Source organism: Babylonia areolata, chromosome 29, assembly GCF_041734735.1.
Source record: "Babylonia areolata isolate BAREFJ2019XMU chromosome 29, ASM4173473v1, whole genome shotgun sequence".
NCBI lineage: Eukaryota > Metazoa > Mollusca > Gastropoda > Neogastropoda > Buccinidae > Babylonia > Babylonia areolata.
The window spans coordinates 20,964,279-20,986,209 of NC_134904.1; the positions used below are offsets into that span (position 1 = coordinate 20,964,279).

Consider the following 21,931-nt stretch of genomic DNA (forward strand, 5'->3'; position numbering starts at 1 on the left):
TGACCAACAATAAAAAGGAGCAAATCTGAAGGGGCATAAAAAGCCAAAAATGACTAAGTTGTATAAAACAACGCCCCACATCCTGATCCTGATCCTAACTTGTATCACAGAATGCTCACACTCATAGTCCACTCACGGATTTTTAAAAATGACGCTTTACTCGATTTTCACTTCGTTTTGAGTTTGCACTTCCTAATTTCATAACAACTTGTGAAGGTAACAGATTCCTGTGTTATATATATATATATATATATATATATATATATATATATCATTTTATAAGTGTCTGGGCACCTGACTGATAATAAATTGTATGCTGAGTGCCAACAGGGATTCCGCAAAAATAGGTCATGTGTGACTCAACTTCTGGAAGTGATGGAGGACTTTACAAAAGAGATAAGAGAGAAAACATAGATGTTGTTATACTTAGACTTCCAAAAAGCATTTAACTCTGTACCACATGAAAGACTACTAAAGAAACTGGAATCTAATGGAATAACAGGAAACATACTTGGGTGGATAAGGGACTTTCTAACAAAAAGAACTCAAAGGGTAAGGATTGGTAGTTCCTTCTCCGGTAAAGCTGATGTTATAAGTGGCATGCCACAAGGTAGTATATTAGGACCTATACTATTTACTTTATTCATAAAGAGTACATGTAAAATTTTTGCAGATGACACAAAATTATACAACTCTCCAAAATTCTATCAGGATTTACAAAAGATATTGAAACATTAGTAAAATGGTCAGACACATGAAATCTATATTTTAATGCTAAAAAATGTAAAGTACTTCATTTTGGGAAATCAAACTCAGAGAAAGGATACATAATGACAAGAAATGACAAAAAATAAAGTATCAAAATGTGATGAGGAAAAAGATTTAGGTGTCACATTTGACAAAAAATTGTCATTTGACAAACATATAACAAATAGTATAAACAAAGCGAACAGAATAATTGGAATAATAAAAAGAGCATTTACATTTATAGATAAGGTTATTTTCTTACGGTCATATAAAACATTAGACCGATCCAAAAATATGGAAACACTGTATGGTACCCAACGCAAATAAAGCAGTCACAAGCCATAGAACGGCTCAAAGAAGAGCAACAAAGCTGGTCTATAGCATGAAAGATTATTCATATCAAGAATGATTAAAGTACTTACAACTACCATCATTTAAAGCAAGAATATTTTTTTAGTTCGTGGGGGTAGGGGTGTGAAATTTAAGACATCAACCGGAAGTTGCCTTCGAGAACTGACCAACACACGTGCGCCTCACATGGAATGCATGTATCCGGTTGGTCCTACCTGTAACAGTGGAGCAGTGAGGCGCGTTGAGTTGAACGAACAATCGCTTATTACTTCAGTGTTTACAAATTATATAATGCCATCAACACCGCAGTCCCGGTCTTCCAGAGCTCAAAGCCGAAGCAAGGCGAAAGAGGATATTGTCAGGAAAGCGACAGTTATCTCTCGGAAAGTGCGAAAATGGTGAGTCGAACAGGGGACGGTCAGGCTTGTTTGCATGATCACTGTTGCCCCACTGAATTCCCCTCTTTATATTCTCTGTTTGTTGCCTGATGATGATCATAACAGTGCGGTTTTCCTGCCCGCTTTTGTTTACGTGATCTAGAATGATGTTTGACTGTGGTAAATCGTATACAGTGACAATGAGACTTGTTCACATTCCTTTGTTCAATTGTTGGTTCTGGTTAGCATGGCGGCTGTCTTGTTTGGCAGAACCAATCATTGAATCTTTGATCCATTCAAACCATACACTATACAGCTGAGCAGGGCCTGAAAGGATGCCGGTGATTGTTAAGTAATGGATGAAAACAAACTGAATTGAATTAGCTCATTATTATTTTTTAATGGCGTTTTGATTTGTATGTGTGTGTGTGCCACATATCTTGTTTAACAAGTAACTTTCATCCAGTGTTTGTCACTAGTGACTTGTGTCACTGTCAGGGAGTGTGGGTCTGGGAGGGGAAGTTGAGTGTTTACCAACCACTGTTTATTTTGATTTAGTGTTGTGTCATTATTTCATATATTACTTTTAGCTATATGTTTTAGGTTGCTTTTTGGTGGTTTTCAATTTCATTTTAGAATTCAGTGGTGGGGCATATTCAGATATTGCATTATGAAAACAACATATTTAACATTGCTTCCTTTAATTTAGTTTGTGGTTTTTTTAAAGAAAAAGAAAGAAAAGCAAAAACAAAACAAAAACAAAAAGACCTCTTCCTAATACAGTAATAGTCCAAATACTGTTTGCTCACTTAACACTTTAACACATGTCGACGAAATTTGAAGAAAAAAAACAAAAAAAACCACAGCTCATAACTGCACCCTGTTTGCAACCTCACCACCATGCTGACCATAACCATCAACGGTTAATGAAAATCATTTTATTTGACTGTTTGCCTCAAGTAGATTATTCAGCGGGAAAAGAGTTTAATAAGGTTAGTTTGCTAATAGTAATAAACATAAAAGTAATTAAGTATTAAAACTTATCAACATGCTCTGATGCTGTTAGTGTCACCTCTTTAGTAATTTGATTCACAAATGCAAGTATACCAACATATATGAATGCACACACTGACACAGAGATCTATACACACATACTCTCTCTCACACTGACATGCACACACATATGCCCTGAAAAAAAAACAGAAACATAAACTTGCAGAAAAAATGACAGTTGATTTTTTTCTTTCTTTTTTTTTCTTTTTAAAATTAAAAGCACATTGTTTGAACAGATTATTGGTCCAGTTCACTTTTCATCCACTTTTTTTCTGTCACTGCCTTAATGCAGGGAGAAGCGATGGGTGTCTGTTGAGGGCTCTACCATGAAGGTTTTCAAATGGATGCCAGGTGAGTAGTGGTACTGGTAGTTGTCTTCAATTTCATGTCATTCTACTTTGTGATAATAGAATTAAGATGAAAAAAAAAAATTAAGTGGGAGAGGTTGTTGTGGAGGAAAAGTGGTTAAGGAGTAAATTATTCATGTGTGTCTGTGAGGGTGCAGAAATGTTTGCTGAATAGACCGCTGGAGAGTTCCGTATTTGCATGACCTATAGGCTATAGAGGCGTGTTACAACTTACATGATCAGTGCTCTCGAAGTTGATTTGGTCTCGGAAATTTCGAGGAACAGAGGCACTGAGAACTTGCAAAACAGAAGGCTTATTTTTTTACTTCTTATTTCATATTTTGTTCTCTTTTTTTATTGTGCATATGATGGCACTTCGTTGAACATAGTTTTGTCGTAGCAATAGAGGCTGTCAACTGAAGAAATTGGGGACAGCACATGTTTGCTGCTTTTGCATATGTCGATTGCCTTTGACATTTCTTGCGATTTTGGAGTAAAAGTTAGATGTGTGTGCGCAAGATCCAGTGTGGCCGCGGAACTCTCCAATGGTCTATTGAGAATGGAAATAAAAACAAACACAAACAACAGCAACAGAACATTGAAACACACACACACACACAGAGTCTCAGAGGACTTTGCATGAAACCTACTGCAATATCAGTGGTGGTTGTTTGTTTGTTTTATTGGTTGATTATCATTTTGAAAAAAAATATGTTCCAAGTTAAGTCACGGCTCAGTTGTTATCTAGTTTCATGATTTTATGATTTGTCCACATCGGTGGGTGATTTATGACAAATTGTTAGGCTATAATTCTTATTGGTTTAACGTGTTTACAACAGATGAATTGTATATTAATTATAATTATTATCATAAGAAAAGATTAAAAAAATATGAGGGGAAAATGGTGTGGGGGTCAAGGACAGAGTCCAAAGGGCAGATCTGATGCCATGTGTGTGAGATAAATGACTTTTGAAATAACTTGCTATTTTCAAAAGAAAGTTTTTAACAAGAAAATTATTTCCAAAACATCCACATCTTGACAATATACAAATTTGTCCTGATTTATCTGGTATGCTTAAGTCATTACATTTCGGCTTTCACTGTAAAGTTGTACACCCAGTCAAAAAAGATGATGATGGTTGATTGAAAGTGTGGTTACCAGATGAAATACACTGGTCACTACTGACTGATGCAGCATAATTTTTTTGGTGATATTAATTTTCTCCATTGTTCCCTGTTTATTTGGGAAGCTTGCTTCTTCAGTTCTTGTGTGTTGGAATTTCTTTCTTTGCATATGCATATGATATACTGAAACTAAAGAACATGTTTCTGGATTTTTGTTTTGTTTTGTTTTTTGTTTCAGTATCCTCTTCGGAACCAGCTCTTGTAAGTATAATTTCTGTGAAATCTACAGTCTTTGTTAGTTTGTATGTTTGTAGTGATACAGAGATTCTGCCTTTGTGTGTGTAGTGATTCAGAGATTCTGCCTTGTATGTGTGTAGTGATGCAGAGATTCTGCCTTTGTATGTGTGTAGCATTACAGAGATTCTGCCTTTGTATGTGTGTAGCATTAGCAATACAGAGATTCTGCCTTTGTTAGTTTGTATGTGTGTAGCTATACAGAGATTCTGCCTTTGTAAGAGTGTAGTGATCAGAGATTCTGCCTTTGTATGTGTGTAGCAATACAGAGATTCTGCCTTTGTATGTGTGTAGTGATACAGGAATTCTGCCTTTGTATGTGTGTAGTGATACAGAGATTCTGCCTTTGTATGTGTGTAGTGATACAGAGATTCTGCCTTTGTATGTGTGTAGCAATACAGAGATTCCGCCTTTGTAAGAGTGTAGTGATACACAGATTCTGCCTTTATTATTTTACATGTGTGTAACAATACAGAGATTCTGCCTTTGTATGTGTATAGCTATACAGAGATTCACTGCAAATGTGCAGCATCAGAGTGACCCTCTGAAGGTGATCTGGAATTATGGCAAGAGAACCTGGGGGCCTGAAAGAAATTTAACTTGTCAGAAGCTCTGAATACTGTTGTTATTTGCAGTAGAGCAATGAAGTCTCCCGTCGGTCCGACGGATGAGTAGGCAGGCTGGCTTATCTGTCTGTGTATCCTGATATAGGAGAAGAGGCCGATTCTGGATGTGCAGCACTTCCCACAGGTGTTGCAAGGGAAAACGTCTCCAGAAGTTGAGCCCTGCTTCCTTCGCTCACGCTTCTCCTTAATGGCTAGCATTCTCTTGTTTTCAAACGTTTTATGCCACTAGAGCACAGCATCCTCCAGTGACAGCGGTCAAGGGCATCAGTTTCCCAGGAAGCGATGTCTATGTCACAGGCTTTGAGGTTTGTCTTCAAGGTGTCCTTGAAGCGCTTGCAGGGTCTTCCAGGTTCACAGTGGCCTTCCTTCAGCTGGCTATACAAAAGCATCTTTGGGATCCTGCTGTCTGTCATGCGGACAATGTGTCCTGTCCAGCGTAGCTGGCACTGGATCAGCAGGCTTTCGATGCTGGGCAGGCCGCTTCTGTCTAGGACCTGGAGGTTGGAGACCCTGTCTTGCCACTTTATGCCGAGGATCTTTCGTAGGCATCTCTGAAACTGCTCAAGTTGTTGAATGTGACGGCGATACGTCGTCCATGTTTCAATGGAGCAATGGCCTAGATGTAATGCACCTGATTAGGAAGAGAGTGTCCATAGACATGAGTTCGATTTATGGAGCAGGACTTTGACTCACCCCCTGGCAGCACAATACCTTGAGTGGTGGTCTGGGAGCTAGTCTTTTGGATGAGACGATAAATCGAGGTCCCATGTGCAACATGCACTTAGTGCACGTAGACCAACCTGCTGTTTACAAAAGGGTTGTCTCTGGGCACAGTTTGGCAGAAAAATCCACTTTAATAGTAAAACAAATGCACTTGAAAGGAGAAAAAAGAAAGAAAAAGTGGGTTGTAAAGTTCTGAAGCAGTATGCACTTTGATGATGAAACAAATACTTTGCAGATAGAAAAAAAAGAAGAAGAAGAAATGGGTGGCAGTACAGTGTGGTGATATGCTGTCCTTGGGGAGAGCAGCCCAAATTTGACACAAATAAATATGTTGCAATCGGGGGAAAAAAGAAGTAATTATCGTACTTTTTTTTTTAATCTACAGTGCTGAATGTGAACCAACTTGTGTTTGTTGTGGATGTGAAGTGAGCAGTGTGTGATTTGTGCAGTGTGGTGTTTGTTGTTGTCAGTGTGTGATTTGTGCAGTGTGGTGTTTGTTGTTGTCAGTGTGTGATTTGTGCAGTGTGATGTTTGTTGTCAGTGTGTGATTTGTGCAGTGTGGTGTATGTTGTTGTCAGTGTGTGAGTTGTGTAGTGTGGTGTTTGTTGTTGTCAGTGTGTGAGTTGTGATGTTTGTTGTTGTCAGTGTGTGAGTTGTGTAGTGTGGTGTATGTTGTCAGTGTGTGATTTGTGCAGTGTGGTGTATGTTGTTGTCAGTGTGTGAGTTGTGATGTTTGTTGTTGTCAGTGTGAGTTGTGCAGTGTGGTGTATGTTGTTGTCAGTGTGTGAGTTGTGCAGTGTGGTGTATGTTGTTGTCATTGTGTGAGTTGTGGTGTTTGTTGTTGTCAGTGTGGTGTGTGTTGTTGTCAGTGTGTGATTTGTGCAGTGTGATGTTTGTTGTTGTCAGTGTGTGAGTTGTGCAGTGTGGTGTATGTTGTTGTCAGTGTGTGAGTTGTGGTATATGTTGTTGTCAGTGTGAGTTGTGCAGTGTGGTGTATGTTGTTGTCATTGTGTGAGTTGTGCAGCAGTGTAGTGTATGTTGTTGTCAGTGTGTGAGTTGTGGTGTTTGTTGTTGTCAGGCCTCCCTCAAGATGACGCTGGTGACGCACTCCAAGGGAGGGAAGAAGGGACGGGTTGACTCCCGGAGCATCAACAAGGACTACTCTGCTTCTTTCAGCAATGGTGAGGCCGTGTGTGGGTGTGCACAGCTCTGTGTGGGTATGTGGGTGTGAGCAGTGTGTGTGTGGAGAAGGAATTTAGTTTCTTCTTCTTCCTCATTCACCTCCCATTAGATGAGCAGCCAGTGTCCTCGATGAAGGCTGCCGTCCGTCGAAGCTCCTCCAGGGTGCCGTACAGTTTGGCTTCCACTGCTGTCGGTGTTGGCCAATACTTCCTCTTGGATGCTGTGTGCGTCCTACAGTTTTCGAAGGATGTGGTCAGTTGTCATTGGTCCCTCACCACAAGGGCACTCCCCACTCTGTTCCAGTGCCAAATTTTGTGTGCATGTGGTGGAGCAGGCGGTTGTGTCCAGTCCTCAGGCGGAAGATCTTGACCTGTTCCCGTCATTCCAGCAAATGGTATCTGTCTTCTGGATTATATTTGGGGTGCTGGAGGTGCCACTTTATTCCTTGCTGTGCCTTGATGATTGTCTTGATTTCATGTGTGTGGAGAAGGAATTTAGTTTAATGTCATACACTGGTGATTGTTGGCATTATGATTTTAAAAAGTATCATATTTCTCTTTGAATGTTATTGTTTAAAAGATTACATTTGTGTGAATGTATGTTTGTAGATCGTATGTGTGTGTAGATCTGTCTATGTGTGTCTGCATATGTGCAGATACATGTTTGAGTTTATGCTCTGTGTGTGTGTGTGTGTGTGTGTGTGTGTTATACAATGTTAAACATGACATGATGCTCACAATTTAAAAATATTACACAGTCCATACTACTCCCCTGTCTCAGCCCCCTTCCCTTGCCTCCTCCAGCCATCTACACAGACACACACACACACACACACACACACACACACACACACACACACACACAAAACAACAACAGGGGGAATAACTAACAATGGTATCAAAACTTTTGACTTGTCTCCCTCGCCAGGGCTCCCGGACCCAGCCCCCCACACCTCCCGTGCCTCATCGGAGACTTGGGACAGCAGCAGTGAGACGAACAACGACAACTCCAACATGTCTTTCCCAGACACCTCGGAGTCGCAGTCGCAGATGGGCCAGCCCTCCACCTCACAACAGGACTCGGAGAGCTTCCTCATGCAGATGAGTCTGAGTGAGTGGACACCGCTGTTTTTATTCCATGTCTCTGGAGGATGAATGAATGAGTTTCAGTTTCAATTTCTCGAGGAGTTGTCACTGTGTGTTCGGACAAATCCATTTACGCTACACCACATCTGTTAGGCAGATGCCTGACAGCAGCATGACCCAACGTGCTTGTCAGGCCTTGAGTGCATGCTTGTATGTTCGTGGATTTCTTTTTACATAATTTTGCCAGAGGACAACACTTTTGTTGCCATGGGTTCTATTTCAGTGCACCAAGTGCATGCTGCACACAGGACCTCGGTTTCTCAACTCATCCGAAAGACTAACACTCAGTTTGATTTTCCAATCAGACTTGAGAGAAAGGGTGAGAGCGGGATTTACAGACTGTCTACATTGGCAGCTGAGTGTCTTGACCATTCTGCCACCTTCCTCCTTAAGATGAATGATATGGATACTTATATAGTGCCTGTCCTCGGTCAGAGACCAAGCTCCATGCGCTTTACAAACAAGGGGTCACAAGATGATGATAATGATGATCTAGGTACTTATATAGTGCCTGTCCCTCGGTCAGTGACCAAGTTCCATGCGCTTTACAAACACAGAGTCTTTCACACAACATGCTGCCTACCTGGATAGAGCCAACTGACGGCTGCCATTTGGGCGCTCATCATTCGTTTCCTTTGTCATTCAGTCAGGTTTTGGTCTCGCACACATACACACTCTTACAGACATGTAACAGACCCTACTGTGGTAATGTGCCCGCCTAGGAAGTGAGAGAATCTTGAGTGCATGGGATGGAAACCCACACTCGCCAGTATTTCCTCTCCCTCCACTGGACTGTGAGTGGTGGTCTGAACACTTGAGATGAGACGATAAACTGATTTCCTGTGTGTAGCGTGCGCCTGATGTGCTGTCAAAGAACCGGCATCAAACAAAGGCTTTTCCAAGGCAGAGTTCTGCAGAAAAATCCATTTTGATTGGAAAAGGGTGGCGCTGCACCATGACGAAAGCTTTCTCCATGGGGAGAGCAGCCTGAATTTCACACAGAGGAATCTGTTATGACATAATGTTACACAGTACAAAACAGTGAGGGTTTCATTGTGTGGTTGTATGTCCTGAGTGTTGAGTTTTGGACTGGCACCTCATTTCCATAATGACTGTACAAGGTAATTATATCTTCTCTGGACATTTCCACTGTTGAATGCAACCAGTGAATTCAGATTCTGTTACTGTGCTCGCAAACTGAAGAGAAATTTTCCAGCTGACTGATTAATGTGTTCAGTGGTATTGATAAGTAGCGAAGAGTTTCTGTAACCGATGCTTTCTTCTTCTGTGTTTTGGAGCTCAACCTCCCCAAGGTCTCCCTCCCTCCTTGTTGAATCATTTCTGTGAGTGGGTTTATGTATTCTGCCTTCATGTCATTGCAGGTTTAGGATTTTTTTTTTTAACCCATTCAGTGCCAAAGAATATTGCAAATAACCAAATAAGTACTATCCACCTGATTGGGAACTTTGAGCACTCAGGAGTAATAAATCAAAATAGACAGATAAATAAAATCTAGCTAAAAAGAACTATACAAGAGATGCAGAATAGAAAGTATATGATTTTTTTTTTTTTTTTTTTTTTTTTTAATGAGGATTCAGAATCTGAGCTGATTTTCCAACCATTTTGAATGCAGAGAACTAGTCAGGCATTTCAAAGTGGACATAACCATTTATGTGTTTTCAAAAAAACCCGGTCTTTTATCACCTCAACAGATTAAGATGGCTTTATGGCTGTTGGAAAGCACTCTTTCTACCACCTCAGCAGATTTAGATGGGTCATAGCTATGGAAAGCACTTTCTCAGTGATGTCAGTTGAGAGGTTAGTTATAGGCACGGAATGGGTTAATATGCAGACAAGGGTATAGTAGTGTGGTAGGAGTTAACACTATACATCATGCAATGTGTAACGCCTGGTGCTGATGTTTTCAGCTATGGACATGCTCACACAGAAACAAGGGCTGAATGGAGGGAACGATGGTGAGTGTTGTGTGAAATAGTCTTGTGTTCTTTCTTTAATGTCTTTTCACTTTAAGGGATATGTTGTCATGTGTTTACTGCATATGAATATTCTCAAGTGGACACTGAATTAACTGGAATGAATATGAAAGAAAAATTGAATCAATTGTTTCTTTCAGCCTGGTGTAGACTGGTTTGTGCAGATCTAGAGATCTGCAATGTGTTGGGATGTGCTTGAAGGAGATGGCAACATCTCCTTTACCGCCGAAATAAAAGAATAATTGAGATATAATAAAACACACAAAAAACATGATTTAAATGGCGTTATTATGTTTACTACAATCACATTTATTTATCACACAAAGAAGAAAATGTCAACATTGGCTTAAGTTTTAAATTTAGTCATTTGATATCAGATGTGCTGCAGCCTCGGGGATTAGTCTGCTTGCATCAGAACTGAACAAGCGTGGTTTGATTCTGCTCGCATTTTTTTTTCTCCCAAGTTTATTTCTCATATATCATATTTAATACAGAGCACTTTTCAACGGTTTTTTAAATCTCTTTTTGTTTCTGCTCATGATTCCTTTACTGGATAAAGCGCGAAGCACAAGTGAATCTTGAAGGCTTTGCCTCTTGTCTTTCTATCGCCTCGTCCTATTTCATGTCTTGCCAGTCCATTCACCTTCATTTTCCGTAGAAAGCCTTGAATGTTTGTTGTTGTTTTCGGGACTTGATAATTGGGGGCATTATTACAGTGTTGTGTTATTTGTGACTGGTGAAGTGTGGGGTGCTGGTTGGCAGTTTTTGGTTTTGTTTGCCTTTATTTTGTTTGTGTTCATGGGTTGTTTGTTTGTTTTGCTTTCTCTGGTGAAAAGGATGAGGGAATGGTCAGAGGCATGTCTTAGGAATATGACTGTACTTGTGCCTAATTTTCATTATCCTTAAAAAAATTGGTTTTTTTAATTTGTGCATTTATTTCCCGTTTCAATGGGATAGATATTTTCCATTTTTCCATTCCTGCTATGGCCCTGTATTGTTGGCTGGGGTGTTAGCATGAAATATTCATGTCACTTTAGTTTCTCAAGGAGGTGTCACAGCGTTTGGACAAATCCATATACGCTACACCACATCTGCTAAGCAGATGCCTGACCAGCACCGCAACCCAACATGCTTAGGCTTTGAGGGGGAGAAAAAAAATGGAAAGGTATAAAAGATACAAATTGCTCTCCCTCCGTCTCCACATCTCACCCTCTGGCTTGGAGAAGAGATATTGTCAAACAGAAAGAAAAGATCTGAGCACATCACTCCTATTTTGCAACGTCTCCATTGGCTCCCTGTCTCACACAAAATAAAGTATAAGATCAGCACTCTATGTTATAAATGTATTCACAAATCTGCCCCTTCCTATCTTTGTGGCTGCCTTCACCTCTACACTCCATCTCGCTCTCTACGATTGGATCCATTCTGTTTACGCATACCCAGATTCAAACACTCCACTGTTGGACGCCATTCTTTCTCTGTCTCTGGATCTTGCATTTGGAATGAACTTCCTCTTTTGCTTCGTCAAGTCGCCACACTCAGCTCTTTTAAGTATGGCCTTAAAACCCACCTCTTCACTAGATAGCCTCCCTCCCCTGCCTCTTCCTTGTCTTCATTTTCTTCAGTTTTAGAGTTATACATGCGTGGGAATGACTGGTGTGAAGGCACTTAGATTTGTCTCTGCACAAGATTCAGTGCTATATAAATGCTATCATTATTATTATTAACCTGCCATACTGAAACTTGTCTTTTTTTCTCTTTTTCAGCCAGCGCCCTGGCTCCAAACAGACCCCAGCCCCTGGCAGCAGAAAATGGCTGGACCTTTGGACATGGTGTGACGGTGGGGTCACGTGAACAGCAGAACTAAAGTTCCAGTGTTTTGGTGGTGACTATCTGAGTATCTCCTGCTGAAAAGGGTCTGGCTGGTCTATTGAGGAACGACCAGTCGGTCCACTCACATTGGGTCAAGTTGGTTTGGATTAAAACGTCTCAGTGGTCAGTCATGGCAGTCATTGCGACAGAGAGCATTTATAACATGAAATAACAGGCTTGTGGTGGTGGTGGCAACGAAAAGTGAACTGATATAATTGATAATTTTAAAAAGCTGGGACACAGCTTCTTGGCTGGGAATTTGCTGACAGCCGCTCTGAAAGCTGCCATGGTCCCCAGCGCCGTTGACATTTTCTTCCTCCGGCTGGTTGCATTCAGTCGCTGTTCCTGTCTCCCTTTCACCCAGACGGCTTGCTCTTCACCCCCTGTGGTTCTTCGTCGGCCTGCTGCTGCTTTTTGCTGGCCTCTGGTTGGAGAGGTTGGGGTTTGACTTGTTGTGTGGTGGATGTGTTTGTTGCAGTGTTGATTTGACATGTCCATCATTGCTCAGGCTTGTGGGACGGATGTGTGTATTGCAGCATTTGTTTGACATGTCCATCATTGCTAAGGCTTGTGGGACGGATGTGTGTGTTGCAGCATTTGTTTGACATGTCCATCATTGCTCAGGCTTGTGGGACGGATGTGTGTGTGTGCTGCAGCATTTGTTTGACATGTCCATCATTGCTCAGGCTTGTGGGACGGATGTATGTGTTGCAGGATTGGTTTGACATGTCCACAGGTTGTGGGACGGATGTATGTGCTGCAGCATTGGTTTGACATGTCCACAGGTTGTGGGACGGATGTATGTGCTGCAGCATTGGTTTGACATGTCCACAGGTTGTGGGACGGATGTATGTGCTGCAGCATTGGTTTGACTTGTCCACACGTTGTGGGATGGATGTATGTGCTGCAGCATTGGTTTGACATGTCCACAGGTTGTGGGACGGATGTATGTGCTGCAGCATTGGTTTGACTTGTCCACAGGTTGTGGGATGGATGTATGTGCTGCAGCATTGGTTTGACATGTCCACAGGTTGTGGGACGGATGAGTGTGCTGCAGCATTGGTTTGACATGTCCACAGGTTGTGGGACGGATGTATGTGTTGCAGGATTGGTTTGACATGTCCACACGTTGTGGGACGGATGTATGTGCTGCAGCATTGGTTTGACTTGTCCACAGGTTGTGGGACGGATGTATGTGTTGCAGCATTGGTTTGACTTGTCCACAGGTTGTGGGACGGATGTATGTGTTGCAGGATTGGTTTGACATGTCCACAGGTTGTGGGACGGATGTATGTGCTGCAGCATTGGTTTGACTTGTCCACACGTTGTGGGATGGATGTATGTGCTGCAGCATTGGTTTGACATGTCCACAGGTTGTGGGATGGATGTATGTGCTGCAACATTGGTTTGACTTGTCCACAGGTTGTGGGACGGATGTGTAGTGTAGGCCAGCTGTTGGTTCTCTGGTATTGAGACCATGTTGAGTCCCCCTGAAAATGGAGTGTGGCTGCATATATAGTGGGGGTAGAAACAGTTGTACATGTAAAGACCCTTTAAAATGGAGTATGGCTGCCTACATAGTGGGGTGAAAACAGATGTACATGTAAAGGTCCCTGAAAATGGAGTATGGCTACCTACAACTTAGCGTAGGAACAGTTGTACATGTAAAGACCCCTGAAAACATAGTATGGCTGCCTACACGCTGGGGTAGAAACAGTTGTACATGTATGCAGAGTGGGAGTGGGGGAGGGTTTTTTGAGAAAGAGTGGTCATGAATGTTTTATATAACTTGTAATACTTTTCTTTCATGTAAAGCGCCCTGAGCTCATAGAGAGAAAGGGCACTGTATAAATGTACATTATTATTAATATTATTATTATTATTATAAAGAGATTAGCTGCCTTCACCTCAGGGTAGAAACATTCATACAGTGTGAAATCCCCACAGGGTACATAGGGGTGTGGGGGGGTGCAGCCCACAAACACTGAGGAAGAAGGAAGAGACCTTGGATGGAACGACAGCGCTGAGAGTGTATGAAGAAGAGAAAGTCTGATGTTTAAATGAGGAATGACAGTGCTTAGAGTGTATGATGGAAAGGTCTGATGGTTACATGAGAAATAACAGTGCTTAGAGTGTTTGATAGAAAGGTGTGACAGTTAAATGAGGAATGACAGTGCTGAGAGTGTTTGATGGAAAGGTGTGACAGTTAAATGAGGAATGACAGTGCTGAGAGTGTTTGATGGAAAGGTGTGACAGTTAAATGAGGAATGACAGTGCTGAGAGTGTATGATAGAAAGGTGTGACAGTTAAATGAGGAATGACAGTGCTGAGAGTGTATGATGGAAAGGTGTGACAGTTAAATGAGGAATGACAGTGCTGAGAGTGAATGATGGAAAGGTGTGACAGTTAAATGAGGAATGACAGTGCTGAGAGTGTATGATAGAAAGGTGTGACAGTTAAATGAGGAATGACAGTGCTGAGAGTGTATGATAGAAAGGTGTGACAGTTAAATGAGGAATGACAGTGCTGAGAGTGTATGATGGAAAGGTGTGACAGTTAAATGAGGAATGACAGTGCTAAGAGTGTATGATGAAAAGGTGTGACAGTTAAATGAGGAATAACAGTGCTGAGAGTGTATGTTAAATGAGGAATGACAGTGCTGAGAGTGTATGATGGAAAAGTATGACAGTTAAATGAGTGTATGATGGAAAGGTGTGACAGTTAAATGTTATGAGGAATGAGTGCTGAGAGTGTATTATAGAAAGGTATGACAGTTAAATGAGGAATGACAGTGCTGAGAGTGTATGTTAAATGAGGAATGACAGTGCTGAGAGTGTATGATGGAAAAGTATGACAGTTAAATGAGTGTATGATGGAAAGGTGTGACAGTTAAATGTTATGAGGAATGAGTGCTGAGAGTGTATGATGGAAAGGTGTGACAGTTAAATGAGGAATGACAGTGCTGAGAGTGTATGAAGGCAAGGTGTGACCTTACAAAGAAAGGGTGCTGCAGAAATAACAAGTGAATCGTGTGGACAGCATTTTTGAACAAACACTGCATGCCTTGGACCAGGCTGAGTGTGTATGTGGCTGGAAAAACACGTGTTCTCTGGATGTGTGGAGTACTTGATTTGGAAACACATGATGTGTACATGTGGAGTGTGTTGCTGGAAATGGATTCTTCAATTTCAGTAGATGTGGATGCTTGGTTAGGAATGTTTGGTTGATAATGTGTGTGTGTGTGTGTGCTGTAGAATGTGTATGAAAATGAGTCCTGCCCTTGAGGAGCAATGGCCTTTGTGGTTGGCAAGGCTCTAAGCACCATTATTTGATTTGATTTGAGGAGCAAAGAGCAAACTTGCTGAGCAGCTGAGGCAAGCGGATCTATAAAAAAAAACAACACGTTTTGTGTGGAGGAATGATCTCAGTGAAACAGTTTCCACTTGAAGAGCTCTTTTTTTCCATACATATCAAGTACCGGAGAGCAACAAATCCAGTCCTGTGGTTTGTTCAGGATTTTCATTGATTGAGTATGGAAGAGTTGGTTATCATGAAAATGAAATGATTTTTTAAAAGATATTTTTTGCGCATAATTATGGTCTCTTTAATGAAATAATTTATATAATTTTTGTGCATAATTATGATCTGTGGGTTGGTAATCAGTAGTAATCATGAATCACCACACTTTTGTTTTAGTTTTTGAGCATTCCAGCATTGGTTGGGTTAGGAAACGATTGAAGGCATCAATGCAGCAAATTATGAACAATCTCAGGAACTTTTTATATGTTATCATTCAACTTTTTTTTTAACGTATGGTGGTGGTTTTGTTTAGTCTTGCTTGTTTGTTGGGTTGGTTTTTGGGGGGGTTGACTTAGTTGATTGATTTTTTTTTTTTTTTTTTTTTTACCTTGATTTGTGAGAGTTGTTCGGTGTTTACACACACGTGTGTGTGTGTGTGTGTGTGTGTGTGTGTGCTTTTGTAATGGGTAGCTGTGCGGAAAGTGTATGTCTTGTCGCTGCCCCTTTTAACACATTTCTGACCGTGACAGACAAATTGTTGGTGCCCAGAACATTTGCCTGTGGACGGCAACCAGTCAATTACTGGTCATGACTTGCACTTTCAGTTTGGGCTTTTGCTATAGACTGCGCAGTAGCATCAGTGGGAGTCTGCTCTGGACTTGGTGTGAATGCTGTCTTTGAAAATATGATGAAAGGTCATTTTTAACTTCATTTTTAAAGGTCCCGCAGTCCACCGTCTTTTCATTCATGTTTGAAAATGTGTTTGAAATGTGTTTACACTGCTCAAGCTGAAGCCTTGACCGCTGCAGTCAAAACTGCTGGTCCACACGCAGCAGCTCAGCTTGGTCAGGAATATGTTGACTTGCGATGGGAGTCTCTGTTGTTTAGGAGACTGTTGTTTTCTAGGTGGGGGTCAGTGAGACCTTTGAGGGGGTGTGGGGATGGGTGGGAGGGGGAGACTACCTCAGGTACTGTGTTGTTTTCAGTGTGAAGGTCAGTGAGACAGGTGTATCAGGTACTGTGTTGTTTTTAATGTGTAGGTCAGTAAGACAGGTATCTCAGGTACTGTGCTGTTTTCAATGTGTAGGTCAGTAAGACAGGTATCTCAGGTACTGTGCTGTTTTCAGTGTGTAGGTCAGTAAGACAGGTATCTCAGGTACTGTGCTGTTTTCAGTGTGTAGGTCAGTAAGACAGGTATCTCAGGTACTGTGCTGTTTTCAATGTGTAGGTCAGTAAGACAGGTATTGTGCTGTTTTCAGTGTGTAGGTCAGTGAGACAGGTATCTCAGGTACTGTGCTGTTTTCAGTGTGAAGGTCAGTAAGACAGGTATCTCAGGTACTGTGCTGTTTTCAATGTGTAGGTCAGTAAGACAGGTATCTCAGGTACTGTGCTGTTTTCAATGTGTAGGTCAGTAAGACAGGTATCTCAGGTACTGTGCTGTTTTCAGTGTGAAGGTCAGTAAGACAGGTATCTCAGGTACTGTGCTGTTTTCAATGTGTAGGTCAGTAAGACAGGTATCTCAGGTACTGTGCTGTTTTTAATGTGTATGTCAGTAAGACAGGTATCTCAGGTACTGTGCTGTTTTCAATGTGTAGGTCAGTAAGACAGGTATCTCAGGTACTGTGCTGTTTTTAATGTGTATGTCAGTAAGACAGGTATCTCAGGTACTGTGCTGTTTTTAATGTGTATGTCAGTAAGACAGGTATCTCAGGTACTGTGCTGTTTTTAATGTGTAGGTCAGTAAGACAGGTATCTCAGGTACTGTGCTGTTTTCAATGTGTATGTCAGTAAGACAGGTATCTCAGGTACTGTGCTGTTTTTAATGTGTAGGTCAGTAAGACAGGTATCTCAGGTACTGTGCTGTTTTTAATGTGTAGGTCAGTAAGACAGGTATCTCAGGTACTGTGCTGTTTTTAATGTGTATGTCAGTAAGACAGGTATCTCAGGTACTGTGCTGTTTTTAATGTGTAGGTCAGTAAGACAGGTATCTCAGGTACTGTGTTGTTTTCAGTGTGTAGGTCAGTGAGACCTGAGGGGGAACAGATATCTCTGGTACCGCTCTGTGCAATATCACACAGTTATACTTATTAATGGAAGCCTGGGAAAGTCTTGGGAAAATGAGAGAACCATTTCCAAGTCGGTGAAAGTCTTGTAAAAATCATGAAAGAATGACCAGTTCCAGGGCTGGAAAAGTCTTGGAATTATCAGAGAGCCGTTTCTAGGGTTGGAAAAGTCTGGGGGGGGGGGGGGGGGGGGGAACACACACACACACACACACACACACACACAAAAACAAAAAAACATGTTTTGCCCTCCACTGTCTGGAAAAGTCTTGGAAATTCAATTTAAAAAACAAGAACATTGCCCAGTTATTATTCAACAAAGAGCCTAGTGCATAAAGTAAGAAAATAAAAAATAAAAGGCATGAAATTTGAACAGTTGTACTGGGGATATGTCATCTCTTTTGTCAGTGGTGTAGGAGGCGATTGTTTTTATTTATTTATTTTGTTTTGTTTTTTTTTTAGTTTGGCCTTGTGTTTGGTATGGAGAAAATTCATTCTGGTCTGCATACGGTCTGGAAAAAGTCTGGAATTTTGTTTGGTCGCCACTGTCGGAACGCTGCAATACTTGCTCACTCATTCTCAGTGATTTTTAAGCCGGTGAGACGAAGGTTTTGTCAGAAGCGCAAAAAATGCACCATTCAGATGCCCGTATCTTCTGTTTCCTCATTTCATTTTAGAAGGGTTTTTTTTTTTGTTGTTGTTTGTTTGTTTGTTTTTCTCATGTACCAACGTTTGACTTATATGTATGTTACATTCCATTGCTGAATTGACCTTCCATTTTGTGCATTTCAGTATTTTGACTTTCAGTATTTTGAACATGCATCTATGTCATGATATTTATGGTTATTCAGCTTGTAAATCCAGTGTGTGTGTGTATGTGTGTGTGCTGCCTTTGGTTTAAAATCAAATCTAATTTCAGATTTTGATTGATGACCAAGTCGTGATTTTCAAAAGGAAAATATTGCTATGGAGTTAATTTTAAACTGAGTGAACACCTGCATGAGGAGTTATGTACCCTGGACTGCTGAAGTCTCCACATGATGTTGGAAGTCATCCAATGCAATATAAATTCTAGTCAGGGTCAGATGTATCCAGTGCTGATCTGTTTTCTGACTTTGTGTGTGTGTGTGTGTGTGTGTGTAGATGCCATTGACATAAATCATTCAGTTGCATACATGTTTGATTGTTCCACAATGCAACATGTAATATTGAAGTTGAAAGGACATACAGTTTTTTTGTTTATTTATTTATTTATTTTTATGATGGCATATGATCAGGTTAAAAAGAACAGAAATAAAAAGGTTTCTGCTTCAAAAACAGCTGGAACTGTACAATGTCTATGTTAATCAGTATTTCAGAAGCACACAAAATACATGTTGATGTGTGGTTCGTCCGTCGGGATCGATGAGGACCATCTAGTCATCCTGGGGGTGGGTGGGTTGGGCTCTGTGGGTGCGCAGATGACTGATCAGGCCAGTCCGCGCCCGGAAGGTTCTGACGCAGTGTGGACAGGGGATGGTGGCGGCTGTCGGGGACTTGCTGGCACTGCTTTTCCTGGCCTGTCTGCATGTCTCATGTTGATACACCTGTTGGAAGGAGTCGTAGCAGAATCACAGGTTGGACTCTTGATCCAGTGTTGACCAGTGATCAGGGTTGGAGGCCCTGTTTCAGCATGGTGTTGTGTCCTTGGGAAAGGTTCTTTACTCCGATTTTTCTCACTCCATCCATGTGGGTGGAATCAGACTTTGGTGTGGGGAAGGTTAAAACGGTGGAAGGACAGATCTGCACCCCGCCTTCCTGTGCCGATCACTCGACATGCTGGATGTGAATTCCCCCCCCCCCCCCTCCCCCTCTCAGTTTTTTTGGTTTTTTTTATTGTTATTTTATGAACACATGTCGGCTTTTATAAAGTTGTGCTAAACGTTTTGTGCACTCTATATTTCTATGAGATTATGTGTGTGTGTACAGTGCTAAACCCAGGTGTCTGTCCTGTGTGCCGTGTCTCTGACCGCCTTTGTCAGGCTGCTTCTATGATTGTTTTTTTTCTGCTCTGAGTTGGATCTGTTGAACACAAGGGGACTGTTTTTAACCAGGCGGGTCTCCCAGCCAGATTGTGTTTTACTGCAATGGATGCATCCTCTTCGACACAAGGGGACCGTCTTTTAACCGGGCGGGCCTCCCAGCCAGCTGATATGGAAGCGGTAACATACCAGGGTGTTATCATGGTGCATTCCTTTCTAGTCATGTTGCCGTGGGAGTTTTATTGGAAATGATACTGCTGTTTTTAACCTATGATGATTTTTCAAGTATCGTTCTTATCCACCAGTTGTCATATTGTGGTCATTGTGTATGAGTGTGTCACTTTTTGAAACATTTTTGTTATTAAAAGTATTATCATGGTCATCCTGTACATGTGTTTGTGATGATTGGTATTTGTATTGATATTATATATTGGTATGTTTGGGTGGTTTTTTTTGTTTTTCTTTGTGCTTTTTTTTTTTTTTTTTGCTTTGCTTTTCATATATATATTAGAGACAAAGAGGAAGGTGGCAGAATGGTTAGAATGCTCATCTGCAGAGTCTGTGAAGGTCTGGGTTCAAGTCAGTGTTTGCCCTTTCTCTCAGGTATGATTGAAAAATTGAACTAGTTGTTTGGATGAGATGATAAACTGAGGTCCCGTGTAAAGCACGCACATTGAACACTGAAAAAGAACCCATGGCAACGACAGTGTTGTCCTGTAGCAAAATCATGTAGAAGAAATCACATAGGTACACAAATATATATGCATGCACTCATGGTCTGAATAAGCGAGTTTGGTTATGCGGATTTTTATCTGTTTTCCTGTCAAAGTGGATTTTTCTACAGAATTTTGCCAGGGACAACCATTTTGTTGCCATGGGTTCTTTAATGTGCACTAAGTGCAAGCTGCACAAGGGACCTTGGTTTATCGTCTCATCCAAATGACTAGCGTCCAGACCATCACGCAAGGTCTAGTGGAGGGGGAGAAAATACTGGTGACTATGGGATTCAAACTAGTGCGCTAAGATTCTCTAGCTTCCAAGGCGGGATGCATACCTCTCGGCCAACACTCCAGTCCAAACACAGTTACACCTCCTTGTGAAAGTGACTGAGTTGCAGTGCAAAGCTGCCGTTGTGGCAGAGACGTGGGTAGCCATCTCATGAAGGAGAAGATGTGAACATAGAAACAAGTGGAAGCTGATATCTTCAACAAGGGAGACTGACACATAAACAAAAGATTCGACGGACATTTTGTGCATATGTGAGTGATGGTAAATTATGCATGTGCGCACATGCATGCGTGTAGGCACACGCGCACATATACACACACACACACGCACACATACATACATACACACACATACGCACGCGCGCGCTCACACTTGAGGTTGTGTGCACATCAGTACACGCTTGTTTTATGCTTTCCTCCTCTCTGTATTGATCACATGGATATTGAACAGACCAAAGTGGAAACTCAGCTGGGTTAACAAAAAAATCAATGTGGCCAGTGTGGGCATGTCTCAGTGACAGTGGAGAGAGAATTCACAGGTAGACTGCCTCCCGACTGCAGCCACACAGCACAGGCACCGTGGCAGAACCGGTCTGGCGTTGGACTTCTGATCCAGGTGTTCACCAGTGATCAGGGTTCGAAGCTCTGTTTCGGCATGTGGCTGTGTCCTTCACTCGACCCAGGTGTGAATGGGCTGGGGAAGGTTAATTCAAACAGCGGACAGAAAGGACTGGCCCCGCCTTCCCATGTCGAGCTGTAGACAGAGTGAATATCAATTTGCTGCCTTCCCTGCCGAACTGTAGACAGAGTGAATATCAATTTGCTGCCTTCCCTGCCGAACTGTAGACAGAGTGAATATCAGTTTGCTGTCTTCCCTGCCGAACTGTAGACAGAGTGAATATCAATTTGCTGCCTTCCTGTGCCGAGCTGTAGACAGAGTGAATATCAATTTGCTGCCTTCCCTGCCGAGCTGTAGACAGAGTGAATATCAATTTGCTGCCTTCCCTGCCGAGCTGTAGACAGAGTGAATATCAGTTTGCTGCCTTCCCTGCCGAGCTGTAGACAGAGTGAATATCAATTTGCTGTGTTCCCATGCTGAGCTGTTGACAGAGTGAATATCAGTTTGCTGCCTTCCCATGCCGAGCTGTAGACAAGAGTGAATATCAATTTGCTGCCTTCCCTGCCGAGCTGTAGACAGAGTGAATATCAATTTGCTGTCTTCTCATGCCGAGCTCTAGAAAGAGTGAATATGAATTTGCTGCCTAGTTGGGTGTAAAAGGTTATGGGACCTTTAACCTTTTTTTTTTCTTTTGGCCCCAACACCGTGAGCAGCTTTGTGGACTTGTGCTGGGTAAGCTTTGAACTGTGTGTTGGGTGGTCACACCAATAGCGATGATAGCTAGTGGCTAGCTGGCTGCACTGAGGGCTGCAACAGTGCATGCTGGGTGACAGCTGAGACAGCCACACGCCCTACAAGCTGCTGTA

The 21,931-nt window shown here is 41.8% G+C and overlaps 1 protein-coding gene across 1 annotated transcript; it reads left to right on the forward strand.

Moving 5' to 3' along the window:
* Nucleotides 1–1,314: 1,314 nt before the first annotated feature.
* LOC143274967 (uncharacterized) lies at nt 1,315–12,443 on the forward strand. The gene is made up of 7 exons (XM_076578986.1): nt 1,315–1,496; nt 2,821–2,879; nt 4,239–4,261; nt 6,722–6,824; nt 7,753–7,935; nt 9,899–9,946; nt 11,731–12,443. The coding sequence occupies exons 1-7, from the start codon at nt 1,390–1,392 to the stop codon at nt 11,829–11,831; spliced, it is 624 nt and encodes a 207-aa protein (XP_076435101.1). The 5' UTR covers nt 1,315–1,389; the 3' UTR covers nt 11,832–12,443.
* Nucleotides 12,444–21,931: the final 9,488 nt, after the last annotated feature.